At 39.6% G+C, this 27,513-nt stretch overlaps 1 protein-coding gene and 2 long non-coding RNA genes across 4 annotated transcripts; 1 reads left to right on the forward strand and 2 right to left on the reverse strand.

The window, feature by feature from the left end:
• Nucleotides 1–249: 249 nt before the first annotated feature.
• Nucleotides 250–27,495, reverse strand: LOC145452272 (baculoviral IAP repeat-containing protein 8-like). Of its 2 annotated transcripts, none has more exons than XM_080330488.1 (7): nt 25,059–27,495; nt 14,612–14,674; nt 9,385–9,541; nt 3,704–3,872; nt 1,880–1,959; nt 1,123–1,271; nt 250–1,012 (listed from the first exon to the last, which is right to left on the reverse strand). In XM_080330488.1, the coding sequence occupies exons 1-7, from the start codon at nt 25,123–25,125 to the stop codon at nt 813–815; spliced, it is 885 nt and encodes a 294-aa protein (XP_080186614.1). In that variant the 5' UTR covers nt 25,126–27,495; the 3' UTR covers nt 250–812. The 2 variants fall into 2 exon arrangements, with proteins under 2 accessions (XP_080186614.1, XP_080186613.1); XM_080330487.1 differs by having other exon boundaries at nt 3,692–3,872; nt 25,059–27,487.
• Nucleotides 17,910–19,373, reverse strand: LOC145452853 (uncharacterized). The gene is made up of 2 exons (XR_013919561.1): nt 18,799–19,373; nt 17,910–18,180 (listed from the first exon to the last, which is right to left on the reverse strand). It is a non-coding gene; the product is annotated as an uncharacterized LOC145452853 (long non-coding RNA).
• On the forward strand, nt 20,405–23,865 carry LOC145452378 (uncharacterized). Its single transcript, XR_013919330.1, has 2 exons — nt 20,405–21,105; nt 23,132–23,865. It is a non-coding gene; the product is annotated as an uncharacterized LOC145452378 (long non-coding RNA).
• Nucleotides 27,496–27,513: the final 18 nt, after the last annotated feature.

Genomic DNA, 27,513 nt, shown 5'->3' on the forward strand with positions numbered 1-27,513 from the left:
ATGAGGAAATAATTTTCAGAAAGTTACATAAATTTCCAAAAAAATGCTCTATAATTTATACTAATGTAACTTAAAATCAAGACCTTTTTATAACATGATCGAAATGCAATATCTGGGGCTGGCTATATTGGAAGACTGAAAATTTAAATCCGGTTTTCCTCGCAATTACATTAGAATAATGCTGCGGTGATTATCCTCGCTTATCGGATACTTTGTATTGAACGATATAGACACAGTAAGGTGCATTCATCCTGGCATCATGTTAAGCATACTTTATTATTCATCATACGGAAGAATATACACATATTGAGAATTGATCCGTCTCAATTTATGCAATAGGCTGCATATTGCTATACAGAAAAGCACAATCATATAGGTAATACTTGCCGATCATTAACGTATATCGCTACAACAAGAAACGCGTCATCGTCTTCGAAGTTTCTAACACAACAAAGTAACAAGGAAAATGCGAGTACTGACTATCACGGTGGCATCGTGACTGGAGCTAATGCAAGTGTACAGCTTTTGCAAAGCTTACTATGAGAGTTAAACACGTCTATGACTATACAGAAGAATTGAAAAAATATTGAACTTACAGGATTGTCGGACAGTGGCTAGTGATAGATTAACGCAAGAAGTATGGAAAAGATTCGGTATTGGTAAGGTTTTGGGCAGGGTGGTGGATGATAAAATAGTGAAACATTTCATGTTAGTTTGGTTTGGTGTTCGGCTGTTACGGCCCTGTCAACAACCTTGAGCATTGAGCAATGATAGCATTAACTGCGAGATAAAAGCAACACGATATCAATTAGTTATCTTTCAGTCTTTTGAATGACGATTTTCTTAGTAATTAGTAACTTGCAAATAGTGCAGTGGTCAACATCCGAAGCACATGATTGACAAATGCATAGATGTGCACACGGAAGAAATACAACTTCCCTCTGGCGTCGCTTGCATTCTTTACACAAGTATAGATCCCAATCCCTCGCAGATGAAAGATGATTCATATCATCTAAACGGGGATAAATAGGAATTACTTGACGATTACCCAAGTGCATATGGAGGGCATTCTTTTAGAAGTCGTGCATTAGCGATATTCAAATGTGAAAAGTTCTTTCTCACCGCTTTCTAGATGAGCATGAGGCTCTTGCATCTGGCCAGTGACAGAAATTCCAGAAGGTGGCCCACAGTGTGACAACGGCGCTGCAACGTTAGTGTCATCGTGATCGACTAGATCTCCAGTTGCGTCATTCGCATCGTGAGCTGTGTTCCTTTTGTGAATACAAGTTTTCGATGAATGTTAGCCGATTCATGTTTTTCTGATTAACTTTCCGCTGGTTGGGTGGGGATTACTGGACGTGTGGAGAAAGGAAACCAATTCCACATATTGAACAAAACGCATTAGCTATCTGGTAATGTGAATGTACTATAGATAACTAAAATAAACCCGTTTATCTTGGTTATCTACAGTTTGACGAACTAATCAAGGCGGAGGCATAATAATCTGATACACGAATATATCTGGGTGTGAATGAAGGCTGGGTTCCCTACTCCTCTCTTCTCCGCGGGGTTACAAATCTCGTGTAAATTTCACTGCAATGCATGAGCTATCCCTCAGCCTATACGCGAATTACCAACACCAAATTCATCTCAGGTTTCAATTCACAACAAGATGAATCAAGCGATTACAGTACTGATAATATATAATTCATTTGCGATCAACTGAACCGTGTCAGATAAGATAAATGAGTGAAAAGATGGAATTCGAAGGCCGAAAATCTTGGTAAACAAGTCAGTAGTCACACCGCATGTGAATTTGAAATGTCTGCGAATGTTTACAAAAATCTTAGAATCACGCTACAGTCACCGCTGTTCTGACCTCTCGTCCGTTTCCAGGTGGATGCCGAATAGAACGGGTGATCTCCCGCGATAATAGCAGTCATTGTTGGTTGTCCCAGCCTACGAACATAATCATTAGCAATACATGATCATGATCATCTAACCTAGCGGTTCCCAACCTTTTTCGACTCATCGCCCCCTTATCAAGCTCGTCACAAATTTTCGCCCCCCAATATTTACTTATTCGGAAAAGAGGACACACACACACATATATATCTATCTATATATATATATATATATGTACGAGAAATTTATTCAATTAACTCTGATCGCTGGTGAATTGACTAAAGAAAAGTCATGTATCCAAGTAGGTGCTCGGAAAACCGGTTTCCGTGTGTACTTTCTATCGAGTTGACCATTTTTAGTCAACGTTCGCGTCATATGCAGAATAAGCAGTCTTCACGTGAATTTTGGCCGTGGTAATAAAATAGGGGGGAGATGTGGTACCGATGAGACAGTGGGTCAGAAGATACTTGAAACATTCTCTATGATAATCCGATGCTTACACTCCATGAATTTGTCTACAGATTCATGCTGGCAGAATCTTTCCTCGCATGCAAAAAACTTCGACCGGCATGAGTAGCTGGGTCTCTGACAGATGTGTTCTGTTTTGGGGGTGTAAAATAAATTTCGACTGACGCATTCATTTACTTTGTAACATTCAACACGAACACACCTGCAATAATTTTAAAGTGAAGCGTAGGGCTTGTATCAGGCTATATATAATGGCACATATTTTTTTATCCAATACCATGCTTTGGTGGAATTTTTTAAAATTCAAATACATAATTATTGCAGTTGAGGCAAATGATACCAAAGCCAAATCAAGTACAAAATTGATCTAACTAGTCATGAAACAACAGAAACACGCCTATACCCATAGACGCTGTATTTAATAATTACCTGTGATGTTTTACCGCTATAATGAGCTACTTGGAAGTGAAAATATCGGTTTACTGGCAATGTGTATTCACCCTCAAATTTGTAAGTTTGTGCTTTAATCGTAACATCAACATTTGAGGTAATATTTATTCTATTTTCTCGGCGGTTGCTGCCAAACAATCTTTTTTGGTTTGCTGTAGCTTAGATTATTTTACACGGCAAGAATCGTTGGAACATTTAAGTTTTTAAGGGTAGGTTCATAAGGTTCCCAGGTCGTGTTCCTTCCGAGTTCCGACCCACCAGGTGGGGACCGATGATACGTTCGAGCGACAAATTTTGAACGTCCGTAAATATACTTTCTATTGGTTGATATTCGTGTATTTATATTTGGTAGGTACAGCTTGTATCAAAGTGTTGAGCCAGCAAAAGGTATGCTCTAATCGGCTGAAGATTTGGGGGCCAGAGATCATTTTGCAATTCTTGATCTATCGGTACCACATCTCCCCTATATCTTACAGGAAGTTCTAACATTTTCGCCCCCTTTGGTGTTGTCACAAAATCGCCCACGTTGGGAATCAATGTAACCAATGGTTCTTAATCGGAGCTAAACTGAAGCCGGTGTATAGGGGTTCGCTGGAGGTCAAAACACACACCCGACTTGTACAGCAGTATCGGCACGTTGATTCGCAGAAAATATTCATTACATACCTAATGGTTATGTTCTTTTAACACGAATCGTTGTACAGCCAACTTTATGTACCAGTGTTCCATAGTAATGTATTAGATATGCAATTTGATAGATGTATATTTTCAGGGTTCGCCGAAAGCTTACAGATTTATATGCGGCGGTTGCGGGATTGCCAAGTTTATATATAAAGTTTAAAAACCTCTGATCTGACCATTTACTAACCGTATTACTGACTTGTCCCGGATATATTCCGCTGTATTGTTGCAGATTGTAGTGGAGTCGCGTAGAGTCTGATTCGAGGTTCCGATCATCTCGTCCTTGAGCCATCCGACAATCGATGTCGTGCCACACATAATCGAAAGGTGATTCGTTAGTCTTCCAACCTTTAACGTTGACACCACAACTGTAAAATGTAGGTTGCTTCACGATTTTTATATATTTGTTAAATTGCAGGCGCATAACCGCTTAGCCACAGCCGAAACAATAGTGAATAAAAACGGGGGAGAATGAACTGCTACTTTCATACTTTGTATGAATTCCGTATTCTGTACGTAAAATGTAGAAGTATGTATAGTGGAAACAAACCTAGGAACTATGTGCTTAGAGTCATTACGCAGCTACACATCTAGAAAGCTGAGTTACGCTGATGCGAGCAATATGCGGGAAGTGGAAAGAACATTTTATATCTACAACCGAAAAGCTTCTTGGAGGTACAGAACTTCAATATATAATTGAATAGTATATTTATATTGAAATGAACCCGAATATTTTCGGCTGACACTCGTCAAGGGTAATCGTAGCGACTAGTAGAGAATTCGAAAGAACATCGTATATCAACAACCGCATCACAAGATATGACGTCACCAGCATGAAATGTCGAATACGAGAGCGTTCAATGTACTATTTTCAGATGATACACCAACTCTTTTTGTTGACACAGCCTTGTTTGGTGTATTTTGATAAAAGTCGACTCCAAGGCACACAAATCAAAGTGTGAACGACGCTTTCCGAGTATGCGAAATCTGTCGTCTCGATAATTTTTCGCACAGGCGGGACTATCCAACAAGTGTTTGCCAGTTGCAGAATTTATGGCCTTTGATTGTGCCGCATCAATCTTGGGCGGATGAGTTGAGGGGGAGCTTTTCACCGAGCGTGTTTTAATGAATCTAGGGACAGGCTGATTTATGCATTCCTGCAAGCGCTTTGACGTTCTTCCCACGTAGCCACAATCACAGTGACACTTAAATTCGTAAACTACATTGCTTTGTTGAAGTGCGGGAAGCGCGTCTTTACGTGTTGCAGGAAGCAGTTGCGTTGTCGTGAAAATCACGTTGGTCTTCAATGTTTCGTAGCACTTATTGACCGTTGAAATCAATTGATTTTCAAAGGGGGTTGGAATAGGGCCTATCCAAGGTAGATGGATGTAAACATCTTTGGTTGCTCTGTTGCCTTTTCTGCGTTGAATTGCGTTACTTTCCTCTCTATGCCGCGGTTGATGACATGTTCAGGGTAACTGTTATCAAGTAAGATTTGGCGGATGTTGTCAGGTTCTAAGTTCAGTTTATTACGCTCTATGTACGAGGGTGCCTATGAGGTTGATATTTCTGCGTCTAGGAATAAATCAGGAGCCGGCAACCTTTTGTGTGCAGCGTGCAAAAATGTCAAAAAATGTCAAATTATTACCAGCTTGCTTGCCAAACATCCAATTTATTAATATTTAACGTTCGAAGCAAGGAATACCACCAACCGCTTTTCTACAGCTGGTAACGGCATCCGTTACTCCAGTAATTCTTGAATTATTGGTCGCGAAGGTAACAAATTTTGGTCGCTACCGCACCCGACCTATCGCTTACTACATGTAGGCTATACGTAATATTTACATGATTTTTTTTTCAGTCGTGCAATCATCGATCCTATGTGGTTGATTTGGTCGTTTCCAAGTCAACTGTGTTCGGTATCATATCCAATGAGTGACAGGCCAATCAGTGTTGTTACGATGATATGGTCTGATGATGATGAGAAATTTGCCCACCCTTCTATCATTCATATCGGTTTGGTGTCATATTAAGGTTGGTCTGACACTAGGTTTGCCTGCAAAGGTCGCGATTAAGCGATAAAGGTTGCCGTTGCTCCAGATATATTTTATCGTTTGCACATGAGACGAAACTAAAAGAATATCTCGTTCCGAGATACGTACACGATTCCAAATTCGCATTTCGACATTGGGCTCATTATTTTCCTCGGCGGGTCTCATTTGATACGTGCGACTCAAGCTGCGGGCGTTGGACTATCCGACGCTGGTCACTTCAGCGTCTTGACAGTGAGCATATCAATGTCGAACGTTTTGGCCAGCATGAGGGTTATTTTGTTTCATATGGTTTTATCGTCGCCAATCATTTTGGCAACGCATACACCGCACGGGAGTCGCATGGTCGCATGTTATCCTAAACATTATGTCCAGGACGTGTCTTCTATAGCGTGGAAAGGTCCAACCCGGAATGCCGGTACATATAATAATTGCGCTCCCGTAGGCTGTACAGTACAGTGAACACTCCTAGACTAACGCATCCAAACGGTTTCACGAGATATTCGGTTGACGTTCTTTCCTAACTGCTAATACGGTTGACTCATTTTGAACATTATGCATATTTTTAAAAACATTTTCTATATACATAAATATTTGTTCATTGGGGGTTCCCACGTTAAAATGAAGGTATCAGGTTCCAATACATTGCGCAAAGCATGGAAAAATTCCAAGATAAGTAGAATCTGCCCTAAATAACTGTTTCATGTTGATTTACGAAATAATTTTGGATCACCTAATAGGAGCTTTGTACATTTTGAAAAGTTTTGTTTCGTTTTTTGGAAAAACATTGTCTCTATATGTCGTTTGCGAGAAATCATTTGGCGTGCCACAAATAGCACGCGTGCCATGGTTTGCCGGCCCCAGGACTAAATGAATTCCAACGAAGGTTTGTTTGTCTGTTTTTATTCACAACATTGGCGCTTATCGCTTATAAGGTTATTTGCGCCCAACTGGGTAATTGCATTACCACAATGCCTTTGCGGTCTTGCTTCCTTTTTCTGGTCTTTAGCTGCCATCTTTCCAGAGTTCGGCTCTCTCTTCGTCAAGGCTTTTCAAAGCGCTGTATTTACAGCGGGATCGGCGATGAGGAGCCCAGATAAACCTCCGACACATAGAAACACGGCTCCAACGAAGGTATTGGTCAGTGAATGTGGGCTTCCTGAAGATGGATGTTTCAAATTTATTCTATCATGCTTTTCGACTAAAACGTCCAAAAATAACAATGAGTTATTTCGTTCTTTTTCAATAGTGAATTGCAGAGCCGGGTGAAGCGAGTTTAAGTGAATGAGAAATTGATCACAATCCAACTCATTCCTGAATTTGACAAAAGTATCCTCTACATATGGGTGGTACAGCAATGACTTGACGGACACACGTTGGGAGAGAAGCTCACTCTCATAATATCCTATGAAAATGTTAGCCAAAATATAGGTCCCAAAGGAGAACTCATAGAATAAATATGCCGTCTATTTGTTTATAGATAACATCGTTAAAGCTAAATTAAACAGAACAGGTAGCGGCCTGTAAAAGTCCAACGAAAACTTTACGCGGGAATGATGGTGGCACAAATATCAATAGTCTCGTTCCACTGCAAGAGGCTATTGATATTTGATATAACATTTTCGTAGTATATTATGAGGGTGAGCTTCTCTACCAGCGTGTGTCCGTCAAACCATTGTTGTACCGCCGATACGTAGACAATACTTTGTCATATTCAGGAATTAGTTGGACTGTGATCAATTTCTTATTTACTTAAACTCGCTTCACCCGACTCTGCAATTCACAATTGCAAAAGAACGAAATAACTCATTGTCATTTTTGGACGTTTAGTCGAAAAGCATGATACCAATAAATTTGAAACATCCATCTTCAGGAAACCGACATTCACTGGCCAATACCTTCGTTGAAATTCATTTAGACCTAGACGCAGAAATATCAACCTCATAGGCCCCCTCGTGAATAGAGCGTTGAAGATATGTTTGGGTAATAAACTGAACTTAGAACTTGACAACATCCGCAAAAGCCGCAAAAATTTATTTCAGCGGTCAATAAGTATTACGTCACAGTGAAGACCAACGTGATTTTCACAACGCAACTGCTCCCTGCAACACGTAAAGACGTGCTTCCCGCACTATAACAAAGCAATGCAGTTTATGAGTTGTGTCACTGTGATTGTGGCTAGGTGGGAAGAACGTCAAAGCGCTTGCAGGAACGCATAAATCAGTATGTCACTGAGATTCATTAGAACACGCTCGGTGAAAAGCTCACCCTTAACTCATCCGCTCAAGATTGGTGCGGAACAATCAAAGGTCACAAATTCTGCAATTGGCAAACAGTTGTTGGATAAGCCCGCCTGTGTAAAAAAAATAGTCGAGACGACAGATTTCGCATACTCGGAAAGGGTCGTTCACAATTACATTTGTGTGCCTTGGAGTCGACTTTTATCAAAATACTCCAGCCAAAGGTGGGTCAACAAATGAGTTCGTGTATCATCTAAAAACAGTATATTGGACGCCTGCGTATTCAACATTTGATGCTGGTGACGTCATGTTTTGTGATACGATTGCTGATATACGATGTTCTTTCGAATTCTCTACTAGTTGATGACGATTACCTCTGACAAGTATCAGCCGAAAATATTCGGATTTATTTCAATATATGAATGTACAATTCAATTGTATAGAAACATTCTTATCACAAAATAAGACGTCACCAGCACGAAATTTCTAATAATCTGGGAGAGAGAGAGAGAGAGAGAAAAAAAAAGAAAGAGAAAGAGAGACGGATACAGACATCGAGAGGGACAGACACAGAGAGAGAGAGAGAGAAAAAAAAGAAAGAGAAAGAGAGACGGATACAGACATCGAGAGGGACAGACACAGAGAGAGAGAGAGAGAGAGAGAGAGAGGGAGACAGTGAAATTATGCAGAGCATAGTCGGGCCTACGAAAATGTGAGGTCTACGAGGCCGACCGAATATAACGAAAGCAATTATTCTACTAAACCTGGATTTTCTGAAGAAATACTCCGAAAATCCAAATTTTTTCGATACATTACAACTAGAGTTGCAAGCAAAACAAACGATGTTTTATATCATGTTTTAAAAATTTTTTAAACAAAGGGCTTTTTAAGAAACAAAATTGTGTTTTTTCAAGTTGTAAAATTATGCCTTAATTGTGTAAATACTTTCCACAAAACATGTTGTATGAGTGTACGGACAATTACCGCCCGATATACCGACGTATATCGATATGGGATGGTTGAAACCCTCATAATAGTCGGTTTAACAGCGATAGTACAGATATTTCGTAAAAGGAGATATATTTACTTTATATTTTCAATTGTCAATGTCAATTCACTATGTGGTCAAAATTGAATATTCGTGACGTCATGGCTTGAAAAAAACATTTTTTAAAAAAGTGCCTTGTTTTAATGTATAAGATTTGTATAAGATTTGTATAAGAATTGTATAAGATTTGTATAAGAATTGTTTTGCTGCCAGTGAAATGTCGCATGGAAAACCTGGATTTCGAAGTCCTAGAGACTTATAAAATCCAAATTCGTGTACCGACCGGGTCAATCAATCGCCTGCAGCTGCAGAGATTGACCGACTCCAATCCATCGGATGATTCGGAACGTAATTAAGCCCATGAAGATAATGAGACCTGAAGGCATGGACATAAGGACATCATGAAACTATATATTGTCGCCTGTAGTGTAAATGATTGTTTGATTGTTTTACTTTAGTAACTAACGCAAAACTGCAAAATGAAACGTACAAATCCGGACATATTTATAATGGCCTCTTGACGAGGTGGTGTCAGCGGTACCTGAAACACTTCACTCTATCTGCGTATCCAGTGTAGAGGAACCCCGCCCTAGCGAGATCGAAGATAGAGATGGGCGTTATGGGAAAACGTGAAAAGGTCGCGAGTCGATATGTTTCATCTCTTTCATCTCCAGGTGGTATATACATGCAGATTTGGCCTGTTGGAAATGAATCATTAAACCAAACAGTGCACTTCGCACCAGAGTTGGATCAATTGTAATTTGTAATTGTAATTGAATGTAATTAATTACATTTTTCAATGTAATTGTAATGTAATTGTAATTGAAGCATTTTTATTTTGTGTAATTGTAATTGTAATTGTAATTTGACAAAAATTTTGCTCAATTACAATTTCAATTACATTAAATTGCTATTGAGACCTGACAAGCACAACATAAAATAATTGACTTATAATGCATTCTCTTTAAATGTCGACAAGGAATTTGGTGGATCCATTCGCGGAAGCCCTTAACTGCGCCCTTGCGGGCGAAGTTTTTTTTCTTTTACCACTATGCTGGCCTCGGCTGCCATTGTATACAATTTTTAGATTACTAACCAACGGATGGATTCGCAACACGTGACTTACGATTGAATACGCCGAGAAGCGAACTGCTGAGCCGGCTAAAAGCAGCAGAATTGATATTCTTATAGCTGGCGATTCAAGTGTCGAAATTTGATATGTATGGTCCTAATCGAAAGCTAGTATCGCACTGATTCCGCAATAAAAGTATATTTCCAGTTAATGGTACCATCCCAAAATAGTCGTGAAAGTCTGGGAATTGGCATTGTTCTGAACAATCGCTGGGCGTAATTGGCAATTGTTGTGGTCATGCTGCTGCAGCGCTCTCACTTTTTAGAACAGTCGGCCTTAAACGGCTATTTTGGAGCAGTTACATTGCCCTGACGAGATTTTATTTTGTATTTTCGGAATTAGTACATCAATAGCTTACGATGAAGACCAGATGCATCAAATTTGGACGCATGGATCGCCAGCTCTAGGACTACAAAGTTTGCTGCTTTTAGCCGGTTCTGCAGTACGTTTGTCGGTGCATTCATCCGTGACTCACATCTCGCGCATCTATCCGTGGGTTGGCAATCTACAATACGATTTCAGATCACGATGCTGCATCGTTATTTCGTCTGGCTAACTAACCATACCACTGGATATTATATAACAGGGGTGGGCAAACTACGGCCCGCGGGCCGCACGCGGCCCGTGACATCGTTTTGTGCGGCCCGCGAAAGGCTCAAGAATCTTATTCAAAATATTGAAAAAATGCGCAGCAAAAATATAATTTCTGCAGGGACTCGATTAGACTTTTTCTCATTATATTTCACCATGATAATTATAAGTTATATTCCGACTAGTATTATTGTATTGCTGGTGCGACAGCCCGACCTCAATGCCCACGCATTTATAAGGTTTCAATTGCTAAACATTGCAGAAGGTCAAAATGGGAATGATTTTCTTTACATTATCCACTCCAGCAAGTTTATGACTTTTAGTGTCGTACCTGGAAAAAACGATTCGCACGTGTGGTAGGTAGATTCGTTCTCTGTATGTGTAGGAATAGGCTATTTATATTTCAAAAATCTAAATATTGCATATTTGAAGCTAACATGGTTAGCATTGTGTGTCCTGGAGGTAAACCAAAAGTGGAATCAGCAAATCTAGAAACAGATCACTGCTCACTGATTCAAATCTCCATCCAGTTCTAAGTATCGCGACAACCGACCTTCATCACTAGTTTTGAAAATTGGTTATATTGAGGTTGACCAACAGCTTGACTGATGTTGACCAATGTTTCTGACGCGTGTACCATGTCGTCAAGTCAATGGTTGGTTGGTTGGTCGGTTGGTTTTAAATAAAAATATACCTAATTTACACATCCTCAGTCCTCACTATATAAGCAAACACCAATATCGCGATTTGATTTGCAATCCAAATTTTATATAGTGTGGCAGGCGAATGGATTTAGATGTTGAATGCTCCGTCCACGACTGTTTTTCTTTACAAACTGGTTACTGATGAGGACGATCCACTGATAAATTTTCTCCACATTTCTCCGGTCACTATATGACAGTGGTTCTCAAACTGGGGGGGGGGGGCAGGGTTGTAACCAAGCAACAAGGCTCCGAGTCACAAGTCAATCTCACTTTTATAGTCTTGAATCGAGTCAAGTCGAGTCATTTTCAATTCACCACCGAGTCAAGTCCAAGTCATCGAGCAAAGGTTCGAGTCCGAGTCCAAGTCGTTGTGTTGACTGCGCAGTTTCCAGTTAAAGTCTTGTTAAATCCACTTTTATAACTCTGTTTGGTGATATCAAATGGTTCGCATTATAAGATAATAATTTTCCTCATTTTTATCAGTTTCTGGTCGCATTTTCAAGTACTAGTAGCCATAGACGAAATACCAATAGGGTGGTTACGTTACTATTATACGAAATTACAATAAAATGTCGGTCTTGGCCGTCTGAGTCTCGAGTCATATGACTTGGTTCGAGTCATGCGCAATGACTCAAGGCCAAGTCGAGGCAATACACAGATTGACGCGAGTCAAGTCATTTCCGTATTTTGAGAAAATGACTGGAGTCAAGTCAAGTCATCGGAAAATCGTGACTAGAGTCGAGTCATTACATCCCTGCGTGGAAGCATCTGAAGAGGCCCGAATCCGAATTAAAAAAATTCGCGCTGCGCGCGCTTTGCCTCGATCATGTTCATGGTTGTATCTCCGTCTATTTTCCATATTTCATATTTGATAATTATCTCGCCAACATCCATAACCTTCAATGACATCAAACTATCCGTTGGGATTGCTAGCATTCTGATTTCTCTCTTTGATATTTTGTGATATCACGATAAAGAGAGCGCGAAATTTTTCACTATCATAAAAGGAGGGCATGTCTAATAAAGTTTAAGAACCACTGCTATATGACTAAATAACAATATTGCCTTTCGGCTAATAATCTCAATTTAATATAGTGCGGCCCGCGAATGTATTTAGATGTTGAATGCGGCCCGCGGGCCCAAAAGTTTGCCCACCCCTGTTATATAACATCTTATCTGACAAAGCACGGTTTTGTTTTTACTCCTCATCCTAATTCCTACGTCCCTCGATAAAAATAAGATTATTTCTTCAATTATATACTATATACGCAAATCCAACACGTGCATATATTATAATACTTTTTCAACGACATACTGCACCCTATCCTTAATCCTAGCCCATAGGAAATTAGGTAAATAACATTTTACATTTCCAATTACGGGAGCCATAATTACCGAGCATACAAAACACGCTTATATTACGTCACAATGACATCTTACATAGCATACTATGTACGCACATAAACGCATTTATTACTACACAATCTGAACTAGACTTGAATTGTTGTTAAATACGACGCTACGGTTGTCAAGGAGCACGGTTGAATTTATGATTATTCAATTACATGCTCAACAGCAGCAATTGTAATTGTAATTGTAATGTAATTGAAGCATGCAGGGAGTAATTGTAATTGTAATTGTAATTTGATATTTTTAGCATGGAGTAATTGTAATTGTAATGTAATTGAAACATTCATGAAAGTAATTGTAATTGTAATTGTAATTGAACTGAAATAATGTAATTGATCCAACTCTGCTTCGCACAGCACATCACATTACAGCACTGGCACACAGTACTTCAAATTAGTGCAGTTACAGTATCGTATACCGCCCCTATTATAGCGTATTCAAAAGCAAACCGAGCATTTGACAATTTTTGGGCCTACAATGGAGACCTAACTCATTTTCAGAAACCATAAAGAGGAAAGAAGAACATATGTAATATGGTTTCCATACGTCCTCTTTTAAGAGGATTTGTCCTCTTTTTTTTAACTGTTTTGAAAATGTCCTCGGAGGACGCCCGGATATCTTATTTTTTAGATGTCACCCAGCAACGAATCTACTCTTACATTGCAAATGAGGTATATATTACACGTAACTATACCGATATTAATAATACTTGAATTTATGTAGTATTAACATGCGACATATTTCCTAATTCGGCTATAATATGATATAAATCTGACATATATACTATAATATAAAATATACATTATACATATGGTATTTTGTTGGGATGGTGTGAACTCGAGGCTCACGTTCGCGTTCTGTGTGTGAACCTCGGAAATTTAGAGGTTAACGTTCACAAATGAACCTTCTTCTGAACCTCTGCACTGCGAACCTTTTTCATATATTACAATTTTCACTTCATCATAACATCTGTGGTTGAAATTTATTGCATTTCAACTGCGTGCCACTCTGTGGATGGAGCCGGCGGCATAAAAAAAATCTACACTAATTGAGCATGCACCTTAACCATTTCAAAAATATTACTTGCTTTGTTACAAAAGTTTGCTCGAAATATCCATATTTCTGTTTGTGAATATTTAGTGGCTCTCTGCTGGCAGCTTGACCCGCAATCACACAACATAAATAGCGAAATACATTGCATGTAGGTAGTCAGCGAATTATGCTTATTTGACCAACCAATGAAATTGATATCGCTGTCCATTGTAAAAATCTAGCAGTCGTGCGGGAGAGTCTTGACTTCATATGTTCATTTGATCATAAAAACCAAATTGCGGCAATATGTGGCCCGGGTCGACGCTAGGTATCGTGTACTGTACACTGTACAAGTGTACATCGATATAGGCTGCTATAACGTCTCTGAAATGTAGGGTTGGAAATAGCAATATGACGTCGCCTGACGTCATGAGGTTCACCTTTCAAAAAGGTTCGCGTTCACACGAACCTGAACCTGTCAGAGGTTCACAACATCCCTAGTATTTTGTCTTTCCCTTCGTTTATAGTGGTGGCTTTTTTGGAATGAACGATAAATTTTTCATTCATATAGTTTCCACACCCGCGTGATGATTCTCATATGATGCACTTTTGTCTATTTTCATGCGACAACAAAATAAATTTGATGGATTGATAGGAGGAAGTTTATAGAAGATATACAGGTACATGTAGATAATAATTTACTGGGCGTTCCAGTGATTGTTTGCACTGCATCACGCGGATTGTAACAAGGCTAAATTCGTCTCTAACTGCGTTTTAGAAAGCAAATAGGACCTAGATATATTTATGTAACAAAATATAAATCATTATATTTATGGTATCTATACATGAAGAAAACTGTCTGCCCAGGTCTAAACGATCTAGGGAAATTATATACAGACCTGGTGGTTCTTTACCTTTAGTCACCCTGTTTTGGTTTTCAACAGAGTACCTCTCGTACACACCTGGAGATAAGAGAAGGCATTGATATGACTGTTTCGTTACCGATACATCTGATTCTCAATATATATACAGTGAAAACAGATTAAAGATTTCAAATTTCAGGTTCTAAGAATTATTGCATTGCATTACACCACATCACTAACAATAGACATAGGACAATAATTTAGGCTGCTACACCTAACTCGACTATACTAGGTAATATAGGTAGGGTTGCATTTAAAACAAACATGTTTAAAACAATGCCCTATTTTAAAACATGTTTTTTATTGTTTTTATTGTGGATTGACTTTGACAATTGAAAATATAGGGTAAATATAGCTTCTTTGGCGAAATATCTGTACTATTAATGTTGAGCCGACTATTCTGAGGGTTCCAACCATCCCATATCGATATACGTCGGCTATATCGGGGGGTAATTGTCCGTAAGCTCATACAACATGTTTTTTTAGAAAGTATTTACACCATGATGTCATAATTTTACAATTTCAAAAAAACACATTTTTTAAAGGCCGTTGTTTAAAACACTGTTTAAGACAAGTTTTCAACAAAGTGTTTTAAAACAACGTTTGGATAAATGCGACCCTAAATAAAGGTATCTAGATTCTGCATTGTACCTTCATGAGCAAAGCGACGACAATTGATAACTAGTATAGATGGCAAATTTATCGAAGACAAAAATTGCCAATACTCATCCATATCCACACTCTCTCACACACCCCCCCCCCCCCCCACACACACAGATATATATTTACCTATTAGGCTACTTTGGGAGACAATCGCACTTATTTTTGTAGCAGTTGGGGGACGAAAAAAATTGGGAGACAATTTTGTGTCCCCCTAATTCTTGGCGACATTTTTCCCTCGGTTGCTATCGTCTGTTAAGCAAATCCGTTTGGGACCACGCTTATTAGTCCCTCATTTGTCCCTTCCAAAAGAAATCAAGTCATGAAGTAGCAGGAATTTCGAGTTACAATGGCGACATTTTGACCCCTGTATAAACCCCGTATTTTGAAAAGTGGCATTAAGTCGACAATCAATAGGGGGGATTTTCGTCCGCTTTTCGCGTGTATAAAATGACACCGCTTTGCATACATGATAGTTTTTGTTTAGGATTTACTCAGTTTAGACCATTCCAGTATATATAGGGATTTTAAGACTTTATACACTGTTTTAAAAAATGACGACATAAAAAATGCTGACTACCATTGTGATGACTCGACATAAGTTCTAGTTGCGATCTTGGTAGACACCGCGAATCGTACGATTTAAATGACGACTCCTATTATTTGGGCCCTGATTAGCTCTTGGCAAAGGCGAAAGGGCACTATACCATCGTTAAATTTTGTTGTTCAACACTCCTGATACATATTGTGAAAAAGAATCCCTGCTTTACCTTAATACAACTCCATCAAATATATGTATTGGTTATAGCATGATAAATATTCTGTAGTATTTCCCGCACCCAATACATCGAGCTGATAGGTCGTTGATTTGCTTGTGTCAAGACAGCTTTAAGATGCTCTGTCAGTTGCGAGCGTAAGGCATATACCTTTTGTCAGTTATTCTCAACCTATCATGTCTTTGCGGACCCCTTTTGGACCGTCGCGAGCCTCAGCGAACCCCCGACTTTTATTTCTAATTTAGCTCAAATTATTGTTTCCGCTCAAGCCAGACAATGTTCAATGCGGTACTAAAGATGCATTGCGACATATTGAACAGAGAAGAGAATGGTAAAACTACCAAGCACGGTTATTATTAATCTATAGCATCCATCTCGGCCTAATCGTGAAGGTGATTGGCTTCCATTTTTTTCTCTTCAGCTGTGTTTCAGTTGCTTGTCCTAGCAATTCAGTGTTCGCTTTCCTGGCATTCGCAAATCCATGTCTTTGTCGGAGGAGTAGCCCAGATAAACCAAGGAGGGTTGTTGCTCTAACCGTGCAAATAAGAAAGGATTCATCTTACTAATGCTCAAGAGAGAGAAAGAGAGAAAGCAAACAAACTTATTTTTATCTTAACCATCGGATACCGTGGATACCAGTTTTCGAATCTTAGGTCTGACCCGCCCGGGGATTGAACCAACGATTTACAGATCAAAAAGCCGCACGCATCACTGCTACGCTATCTCCCCCATTCCTGCCACACCCAGATATTCCTACCCCGCTTGGGGGAGGGCGAGCTCGAATGGTGCCAAAATTATTTCGTGAATGAACACTAATTATTCGCTATTTATTTGAAAATTTTCGTAAGTTTTTAATTTTTCTCGCGCTGTACGCGATTTCATGTAGATAAATGTTTGTTTATTAGGCACCCTTCCTCCACAAAAAATGCGCATCATCTGTAGACGTAGGCATCTAAGCGAGCGTTGGCCATTACCACGCCACGATGTAAAAGACATATAAAGTGTGGGTCAACATGGGTCTCAGAAAAGTGAGCCAAAAAGATCGTCAGCAAGAAAACATTAGCCGAAAAGGATTTCCCTTATGTTGACCGTAAACTTCGATATAAAAATGTCTTGATCCGGGTACCTAAATTGCTGGCGCCGAATATTCATGTCGTGTCAATCTGGACCAGATGAATATAAAATGTGACCTAATATGGCCGCGGGTGTAATCATCCCTCTCCACACCCACAATAATTTCGTTGCTAGAGAGAGGAGAACAGCAACGACTAGCATAATAACAATATATCTCGTCGTAATTTTCAAATTATGTGCAAGGTCCAACGGACCATGTGACCTCAATCAGCTTTCCATACCTTCGTAAGTTTGTAGCAATTCCTTAAATGATTGTAATCACCCTATCATCTTACCAGAAACGCATATCTGGGTTGAAAACGCGTGATATCAATCAACCGTAATTTTAACATTAAATTCAACTGACGTAGCTCATGTCATCCGCTCATACCATGCAGCAGTGTTGCTTGAAAAATCAAACTCGTTTATTCGTCATCACGTACAAGGATAAAATGACTCTGCAGATGATCAGGCTGAAATGTGGCGATATAGGTTCGGAAAGCAGCCAACTGCAAAGTTGACTTGTTTTGTCATTTCATAACGTCACAATGCTGCGGCAAGAGAGTGTCCATTCAAACACCTATCACTGGCTATCAGACATATTGTGGTATCAGTTGTAAATACCCAGAGTGTCGGTTTCGCACAATGCGCTGGTTACAACGCTCGGTATAATCTAGGCTTACAGCCGATAATCTTACATTATATGCGTTGCACTATCTAAAACATGGGTACAGATATTCTATTTTCCTTATATTAACACACGGTAAGAAGCAGTCAGATTCGGCTATCAATTACGGCCCCGTCCGTTCAAGCCAAGGCAACAATACATATATTGACATTGACAGTCTGATGTTTAAGTGATCAGAGCGTCACGTCATCATCGTTGATCATTATGGCAGACTAGGGAGACCGCAGGCACTTTGATCAGAATTGCTTGACGGCAAATTCATTAAAGTGTCTTCCCAGCTATCTTGACGTCTCGATTGTTTGCAGTGGCTGAAAAACAAGGCAGCGATCTAATGCCAAATTGTTAGCTCCATGCACAGTACATACGTTTGAAGATTATACACAACTCCAGTAAATTTCAAAACAAAAATGCAACATGATAGGTTGCTTCATCAAGATGGAGCTTTATCATAGGCCACACACTTGATTTTGAATCAATGAAACGAAAAGGCAGATGTTATCGTAACTATGTGCTCACTCACACAGCGTATATATACGATTTATCAATATTTAGAAAGTATCTAGCTAGTTGAATTATTTGAAATTAATCGGGAAACAATATAAAGTTAACGTTACGCGATAAAAGTAGGCCTATTCCCAGATATATTGAGCGTGAAGTCAACATTTTACTAATTGAGTTCTGTGAACACCTTTTCAAGGACGATTCTAAATCCGTTGCTACTCACATAGACGTTTAATAATCTGTCAGAAAGCACGTTACGCAGTGAAAATCTACCACGGCACGAATTGAATTAGTGAGGGAAACATCACAGGACGCAGCCTCCGTTTGGCGACTGTTCTGTCCAGTACTTACCCTTCCGCGTGACGTAGTTAACGAAATATAATACTTACAACAGAAGGGAAATGCATTCTATACTGAATACTCACTTTTTGTCATGGAAAAGGAGTCAGCGTGGCGATCCAAATTTGTACGCTATTGTACGCAGAATTCAGCAGCTATGTAGAATACTCTTCAATACACAGAACGAATCGTTCGATGAAAACACTGATTGGGAAGTAACTCCATCACGCATGTTTGCGTCTTTAAGTTTTCATATAAGATTCGTGTTAAGGATTCATGCTGATATACTTGTCATGAAACTTTAGGGCCATGAGGTGCTAATACATCTTCTGCATCATTCTACATCATCTGCTAGTCCATCGTCCAAAGTAACGTCCATTTACAATAACCTGCTAATACGCTGAAACTAATCTTTCAATCACTCGGTGACAGCGGACATGAGACCTTACCAGTTGATGGCACGCAATTGGTCGTGCGTACGTATACAATACAAAAGTCATCGACCTAATTCAACATTGTGAATTGTGCCTATCTCTGTAAGAAAGGCGGCATGTTAAATTTTTTGTGATAAAAGTAGGCTATTCCTAAGCTACTGATCGATCTGTATATTCTGCGAATTCGGTAGCCTTTGGGAGACAAAAACCGACTTTTCAGACACCAATACCGGGCCATCCCCGTGCCCAAGCCGTTGAATCGGATATCATCGCGTTCAGTTCGACGAGAGGAAGACGGGGATAACTCTGTCGAACCCCTAAGACCAGCGGTTGTCGATCGGTATTTCGATCTATGTTCTGATACCGACCGATCGAAAAACCAACTGCGTAACCCGTATTGGCGTACTATCACGGGTTTTTGGAAGAAAACTTTTTTCTACGCGTCTCAGCCCCATTTCCCGGGTATCGTTGGAATCGTAATCGAATTACGCGTCTGCCGGTACCAAATTTATCCGGCTACGATATTCGGTTGGCGAGAAATCGGTGATTAAAAAAACTGTGAAAAAAGCGCTATACACTGTTTTTTGAAGGCCGATCCCGAGTCGGCTGAAAGTCCGATACGATCGTATCGGGTATCGGTCTACGCGGGACCCGAAGACGAACGCAGCGGTACCTCGTATGGCCCAGTGGTGTGAACGACCGAGACGGAACCTCGAAACGCCCGCCTATGAAAAACGTGAACTTCTCGGATGATCCACCGATCCAGGATAATCCGAGGATTATAATCGAAAAACTCCCATAACTCCGCTTCTACTGGTCGGAATTGAGTCAAATTTGGTTTGCATCGTCTTTGAAGACAGCTAAACAATTTCATGGGGTTGGCAGAAAAATTTGAATTCTTTTTCAAAATTTCATCTAATAAATTAAAATTTTTAATTTGATCTGCGGAGTCCTTTACTTGTTAGAATTGAACCAACTTTGGTGTGCAGTGTTCTTAGGGTAACCTGACAATTTAATAAGTCAATGGCTGGAATCCGAAATTTTACTTTATTTTTGAACAGCCCTAGTGTACGTACGTACAGTCCATTTATGATCAGTGCGGGACTTGAAGAACAGGCCTGCAGGCATAGGCGGAGCCTGGAGCCTATTCAATCATATTACGTCGCATGCCATGCAATACCTCGTTTACAATGATGATGACCCCATTAAACGCCAATGTAATCAAGGAGGTTCGTAATTCGAAATGAAGATAGGTTGGGATTAGTTTATACAGGGTTTGGCGCTTTGGCCATGTTGATAATTGTAATTATAATTGATCGGGCAGGGTTATTACCAAAGGAAGTCATATGGGCGAATCGAAACCGTTAGTTGATTTGGCGGAGACAAATCCTTTGTAAGTGGCCGGGATGGTAATATCTAGAGATATCATAATGAAATGCTATTGTCTCACGTACATTTCTACTTGTAAATGTACAGTACGAGTGCACAAGCACATACGTACATTTATGATTAGTGCGGGATTTGAAGCACAGGCCTGCGGACATAGGTGGAGCCTGGAGCCTAATAAATCACATAATGTCGCATGCAATACCTCGTTTACAATGATGATTATCTCATCATGCGCCAAGGTAATTAAGGAGGTTCGAAACCGCAACTGGCTGGTATCGCAACTGTGGATCATATCACTACGTTTTCTCGCGACGCTCTCACTAATTGAGTGGCCTTGAATTCGAGATCTAGACGTGTCTCCGAGTACAGGCGAATGTTGGGTTAGCTTTGCTGGATTTCAGGCGGTGCGTTCTCTTCGGTATCAAGCAGAATATTCATACACGTATCTGTTTAGAATTAGGTTTGACTAGTCTGACTATATGATGGATATACTAACCGACTCTGACTGCGACAACGAAGCATTTGATCCTAAGCCAATAAAGCTCGGAAGATATGTCTCTTCTGACAAAGGTACGTACCATGTAATTCCGTATGATTACATGTATTTCAATATATCAGTGGTTCCTAATTATCTATTAAACAAGTGGAAATAGTCTAGAGGGTATTAAAGGACAACAGAAAGGTGGTATAACAATCTTTCGATTAAATTATAATCGCAAATTTACATTTGACAAATACATCAAGGTACGGCTCGTTCGTTGGGCTTTCTGAGACATAGGGACTATACGCCATGTGTTTCGGTCATCGTAATTTATGTAAAATGTGTGTCATGTGCGTATACAATTATGCATAGTGTTGGTATGTTTCTTCCCTGTACCATCATGAATGATTCAGTTTACTGATATGATCATACGGCTTCTTATACGAGTAGCATAATATTAGTTGTTTCGCTTGAAGCAGGCCTACAGTAGGCCTATATCTATGTTGAAGTCGAAACTGGAAGTATTATCTCTACTCTTTACTCAACTATCAAATGTCTATACCACATTTCAGTTAATTTACTATTCGAACAGAGCAATGATACAAAGTTTTAAATTATTGATTCGAGCCCGAAATAATTCCAATGCTGACGCCAAGTTTTGAAAACGAACCATTCATCATTATGTCTATTATCAATTGAGTCAATTTGATGAGGAGTAATGTTTCGCAATGTTTCGATGATCGATGATATGGTATATTTCATCAAATAGCGTTGTTATCCACGTACAATGTACATTGTGCAATATGTTTACGGTTTGTTGACAAGGATATTACGTGATGTGTTCGCTCCCTTATTACTACCGTGTACCATGAGCCAGGGGTGTCAAACTCGAATTGCTTCGCCGGCCGGATTCAGACCTTCAAATCGCTCGCGGGGCGGACCAGTTACATCAATCAAAAATGTTACCTCAAAATCAACGCCTCAGTTGAGCACTTGAATACTCAATTATACAGCCCATGTATGATGCGGTTATACTCTATCAAACCCGTTATTCGCAAACAATAGAATTTTTTCAAGTCCGTAATAGAACCTAGTCCAACCTTTGACGACTTTGTTATTGTCGATCCGTCTGCAACAGTAATTAAAGGCAAAGTCGCTATTGCTCTTCGTTGATTTTAACTATGTTTCATATCGATTTGGGGAACATCATTTCGTATGGTATATTTTGATGCTGTCATCTTACCAAGTTTCAAGACTATGACTTTATGACTAGCGCAGTAATTTCGCTGTCAAAGTCGAGCATCTAGTAAATCAGCCCGCGCCAATATATGGTCGACTTTGATAACGTACTTACTACTTTAATTATTGGGTCACAGCCTTTAAATCTTCATACAATGTTAGATGCCATCATGAAGATATACAATCCGAAATTTTGCCATATAGGAAACAATCAAAATGTACACATACCAATACTGTTTTTCGTGAAAAATCAGTTATGCGGTAGGCTGAAGGTCAGGTGATTGCATCTTACACTGAACCAATTTTTGAGGGTGTGACTCGGTGATCAGGATAGTAATTTCGTTATGATAGTCGAGTATATCAAGTACATCGCTGACCTGCCATCTAGGCTACCGCATGATAGATTTTTCACAAAAGCCGAAATTGCTATAATGCTATATGTAGGTTTTGAATGTGTTTTATCCCGCGGGGGATAAAAAATATCGTATTGTATTGTATTGCCAGGTAGAGTGGAATGGGTTTGTTCGTTTTTGGTATTCATGGTGTTTGTCGACTACTATGATCATTCCCCCCATAATTGCCGACTTTTAGCAGGGCCCACTTCTGGGCTTTTATAAGACGCCGCTTACAGGGATGAGATGGCGAGGGGGAATGTAAATTGATGCTGTGTGTTCGCGTAATATACATTTATTAGTTATTGATCATGGCAGTGAAGATATCGATTTCTTTGGATCCTACTTCCGAGCTAGGCCAACCTTCGATGTTATATGATTTCTTCTGACCGTCGTCGTTGAAATACCATTGAACCTTACAATAGTTATATGCAGCTAGTAGCCCAAATTATAGATTTAATGAAATATGCTCGTGTCTTTTTAGGGTACAAAGAAATTGGAGAATTTGTGGAAAGCAGTGACATCCTGAAAGGTTTACCGGACATGCAAGAGGATAAAAATGGTTAAAACCAAAATCTTCAATGAGAGAAAAAGATGCCGCTCTGCACTGCATAAGGGGATGTCACAAATGCACGAATAGTCATGGACTATGACATCAGACTTTCAGCACGTAGCGTCAGTGATCTCTAGCACTGACGACTGTAGATTACGATTGAGCAATTTCGTTTAGTACCTGGTGGCAATTTTAAATGTACAATTCGTTTCATGATTTTCGTTGCATTCTCTTCACAGCATTTTGTAGCGAATGTGTTTTGATAAATTGGTTTCGATCGCATGCTTCGAACTATTTCATTTCTTGGTGTGATTTAGCAGGTTGACATTGGTAGAATCGAACGATTTTTTGGCCGCTTTCAGCATTGGCTGGAGGATGCACCCATGGCTCACCATGGGGCGTAGCCGTATTGCTCGAGGTCCGAATTACTGAACAGTGAACAAGTTGGCGTATGGCTTAAAACAAATGGAAGTTAGCAATTATCAAGTGCCCAAGATTATCACGAATCAAGATTCAATGTGATCTGCTGTAGGGTTTTTAAGAGAAACATGAATTTGGAGCGAAGTTTATACGGTAACTCCTTACAATTTGACGCGGCTATAACATGGCGAGAGTCTGAGATCGGTTTAGAGACATGTTAAAGTGGTCTTTATTCGGTAATATTGGATCACAAAGTGTACAGTGCCTTAGTGGAAAAATTGCCTCATAACTGCTAGTAGACTGTATGGTCCATGAGACGTTATACTTCCGAGGGATATTAGGGCTGCTTATATTAAACCGAATATATTTATTACCTAATTAGAACTTGGATCTGCTATCGCGACAGAGTAGCCACGGCTGGCCAACGAATGTCATAGTGATTTGGATACTAGCCGTAAAAAACTGGTGATCTAATCTGCAGCATGGCCAACTGTAGCTTCTTATAAAGACACATGTTCCGTATTTTCACAGCAGTTTTCAAACGCAAATATGTGCGTGGTGAAATGGCATGGTCATTGGTATAATCCACAGCTGCAACACCAATGGGTTGTTGGTTCGAGTCCGGCTGAGGACGACACGAGAATTCCTACCCAAGTGTTGGAGGTTTATCTAGGCTCGTCGTCATCCTGTGATCCGCGTAAGCGGTGATTTATAAAAGCCTAGGAGTGGGCTGTGCTAAAAGTCGGTGAATACGGAATCAAAAAATGAATATAGGCATACTCTAAAACTACGAAATTAGTCAAAACACCATGAATAAAAAACAAACAAACGGCGAATTATATATCGCGATCATCGGTATCGTACAAGGATGACGTCGTGGATTTCAAATAGTGACGTCAAAAGTGATTGTCATTGGTAAATGACTCTTTTGACGAAACTGGTTCCCGAACCTTGTCATATAATACGACGTCAATGTCCACCTTAGTTCAGTAACAGCAATGGTCATGGTCTGGTAATTCAAAATGGCGAATTGTCTCCCTAAGTAACAAATGTCCACTAAAGTGGTCTATTAGATATTGAAAAAGTTGGGAAAAATTAGGGCGACCGCAGTTGGAGGACATTTCGTGTATATTCTAAACGCTGCGATATAAACCGCAAATCACCAGTGACAAAGCGCGGAATCGATATTCCAAAACCAATCGAGTTATTTTCAGACGCCTAGTTTGTCTCCTTCTGTTGGCGATAACTGTCGCCCAACTGCTTCAAAACAGGACTGTCCACCAAAGTAGTCTAATAGGTAAATATATATACATATATATATATAAATAGGTCACTATTGATTCCGGACTTTGAGTGAAGCAAGCATTTGTTCTTGCTATGCCCACTTGGACCATTCTAAGTTCCTAGTGTAGGCAGGAGGGCGCGTTGGTACTCATACCTTGATCGGGAAATCTCCAGTTAGCCGATCGGTCTGTGATATGTCCATAGTTTCCAAGTGGCAGCATTATAACGGATGAATGATTCGCCGGAAATCGAGATATACGTGCTGATTGCCGGTGAACGGAAGTTGCACATTCAGTATACTGACGAAGTATATCCGACGCGTAACTACGGCACTAATACTAACAGAGATAAAGAAACTAGGGGAGAGGTATGCCATTATACTTACATTTGTTGTTAGCAAAAAAAGACGACAATGCGCTGATAGGAGAATATAATAATGGAAGCTGGAGGCGTGAGTTGGAATCTTACTTCTGACAACACTTTTTATGTTCTGGGTCAGTGGTTCTCAACATCTTGTCTCCGCGGACCCCTTTTCGACCGTAATGGACCCCCACGGACCCCGGCACACACAAATACTAAGGTATAGTTAAAATATAACTCAATTATTCTGCAACCGTCACCTGTCTTAAGCAAATATTAACTGCAGCAAGCCAGTGATACCATCATACTATTTATGTAGAACTTCGGAAAACTTTTATTATTTCAAAGCGAATTCTGCAGATACACTTCTCGAAATAAGTCGTCATGTGCTGAAAATTCAATTTGATATAAACGAGGGCCGAAAATCCATTACCAGAAAATTAGGTGGTGGCGAATATAATAACAACGCGATGACATAATCACACCATATATGGCACCGAAATTAAGAATCGGATTCCTAATGAACATTCACGGTCCAGTCTAGTCATTTCCGTCTAGAAGCACATTTTGAAGTTATTCTGGAATAGCGGCTATGTATATCAAATGAGAAACTGAATTTTTGCAAACGATTATTTCCCAAAATCCCAACAAAACATCTCCGAACAGCAGCATATGTTTATATCAGTAGGCAATTGACAATTTTGCAATTAAATTGAGTTTGCACAGTGGTATATTTCATTTCAGACGGCCATTTTGTTTATGTGAGACCTGAAGTTTTAGCAGTTTTGAAGCGAAACTGTCTTGTGATTCTCCTAATTTAGAAAAATAAAAATTATGTTATCAACCATTTACTAATTTAGAGGTTTCGCGGGCCTTCAGTTGACAACCATTGTTCTAGGTATTTGAAGAACAATAACACATACGACGGACTTCCAATCCATCCAATTTGTTTTATCTGGTACGAAAGAATTATTTTATCACGGATGACTACGATTTCCGTCTGGTCTTTCGCATACACTACACTTATGGATTCGGCGATGAGGCGACCATATAAACCTCCGATGTGCAGAAACCTGCCCGGGCTGGGGTCTAATTCGCTTCCATCGGTGTGGTTTAACACACTGGGTCACGCAACTCCGTACTATTCACCAAGTATTTGACAAATGATAGTGTCTCAGATCCTGGATTTTCATTCGGTAGGGTGACTACGATCTGCAAGACTTGTCTAAGATTTGGATATGTTATCAATTCAAGATAAACTTGTGATTTGAATGGAATCTGCAGCATTTCGAAAGCATGATATCCGCTCATTTCTGATACGATGCCACGCCTTGACCCTATAGTGAAATATTTAGACTTTGCAAAGGAAGCCAACCGAGATATAGGCTATTCTACCTACATGGTTATTTCCCTGGTATAACGCTAAGGTTGTCGGGTATGACCAAAGTAAAACATTAACAGATATACATGAGACTTCCGTAACTCTCTCACTGCCTGCCACTCCTATGTCGCCAATGAGTATATTAAATACTTGCTGACAACAACTTGACTTTCGTCGATTACGTGAAATAAGTGCGTGCCATAGAGGCCCTTCTACAACACCAACGAAATGCAGTTTGCAAAAACTTTTTGACATCGTAAACAAACACTACAACTTCGATAAAATTTTTACTTCGTCAAAAAAACCTCTCTATATAGTCATCACTAACAGTGTAATATTTACAGATCCTCCAGTGAAAATTGTTAAGTAGATTTTTAACAGTGTTGGGATGGCTATATAGAGTCATGACTAGAGCCACTTGCTAAAATGACTTGACTTGACACTGCGTATCAGAAATGATATAGCTAGTGTGTTTAGTGAATGTCAATGTAAATAGGATATTCATATTTCTACGAAGAATGGAAAATTACCAAGTTTACTATATCCAAAAAGAATGACTTTACTATTCGAACTATAGACTGTGTCCTGACCATCACCATTTGTGACTAAACTTTCAGTTATTGGAGCCTTCTAACCCCAGAAACCGTGATAAAACTTGCGAACAATATCGGTATCCAGTTTTAAAAATTCCATGTCGCAGACACATCTATTTCATTTAGGCAAATACTTCTCCTTCTTGGTCTGTGAGATAAGACTGCTGTTCCATATCTCTACAGCTGATGCCTATTCATTCAACGGCGGACTGCCAGTTCTGCTGTGAACAGTAGGTGGCCTATACAGTTTTACTTATTCGTCCCGAAACAAATTC

The sequence above is a fragment of the Botryllus schlosseri genome, chromosome 12, assembly GCF_051294905.1.
Source record: "Botryllus schlosseri isolate E-star chromosome 12, Bs_hap1, whole genome shotgun sequence".
Lineage (NCBI taxonomy): Eukaryota > Metazoa > Chordata > Ascidiacea > Stolidobranchia > Styelidae > Botryllus > Botryllus schlosseri.

Excerpts from the sequence above, each read along its gene's own strand:
- LOC145452272 (XM_080330487.1), bottom strand. The coding sequence starts at position 25,125 with ATGCTGCCACTTGGAAACTATGGACATATCACAGACCGATCGGCTAAC. Across the intron at positions 14,675-25,058 it reads CTGGAGATTTCCCGATCAAG|GTGTGTACGAGAGGTACTCT; the intron begins GTATGAGTACCA and ends TCTTATCTCCAG. Across the intron at positions 9,542-14,611 it reads TAAAGGTAAAGAACCACCAG|GCCAAATCTGCATGTATATA; the intron begins GTCTGTATATAA and ends CATTTCCAACAG.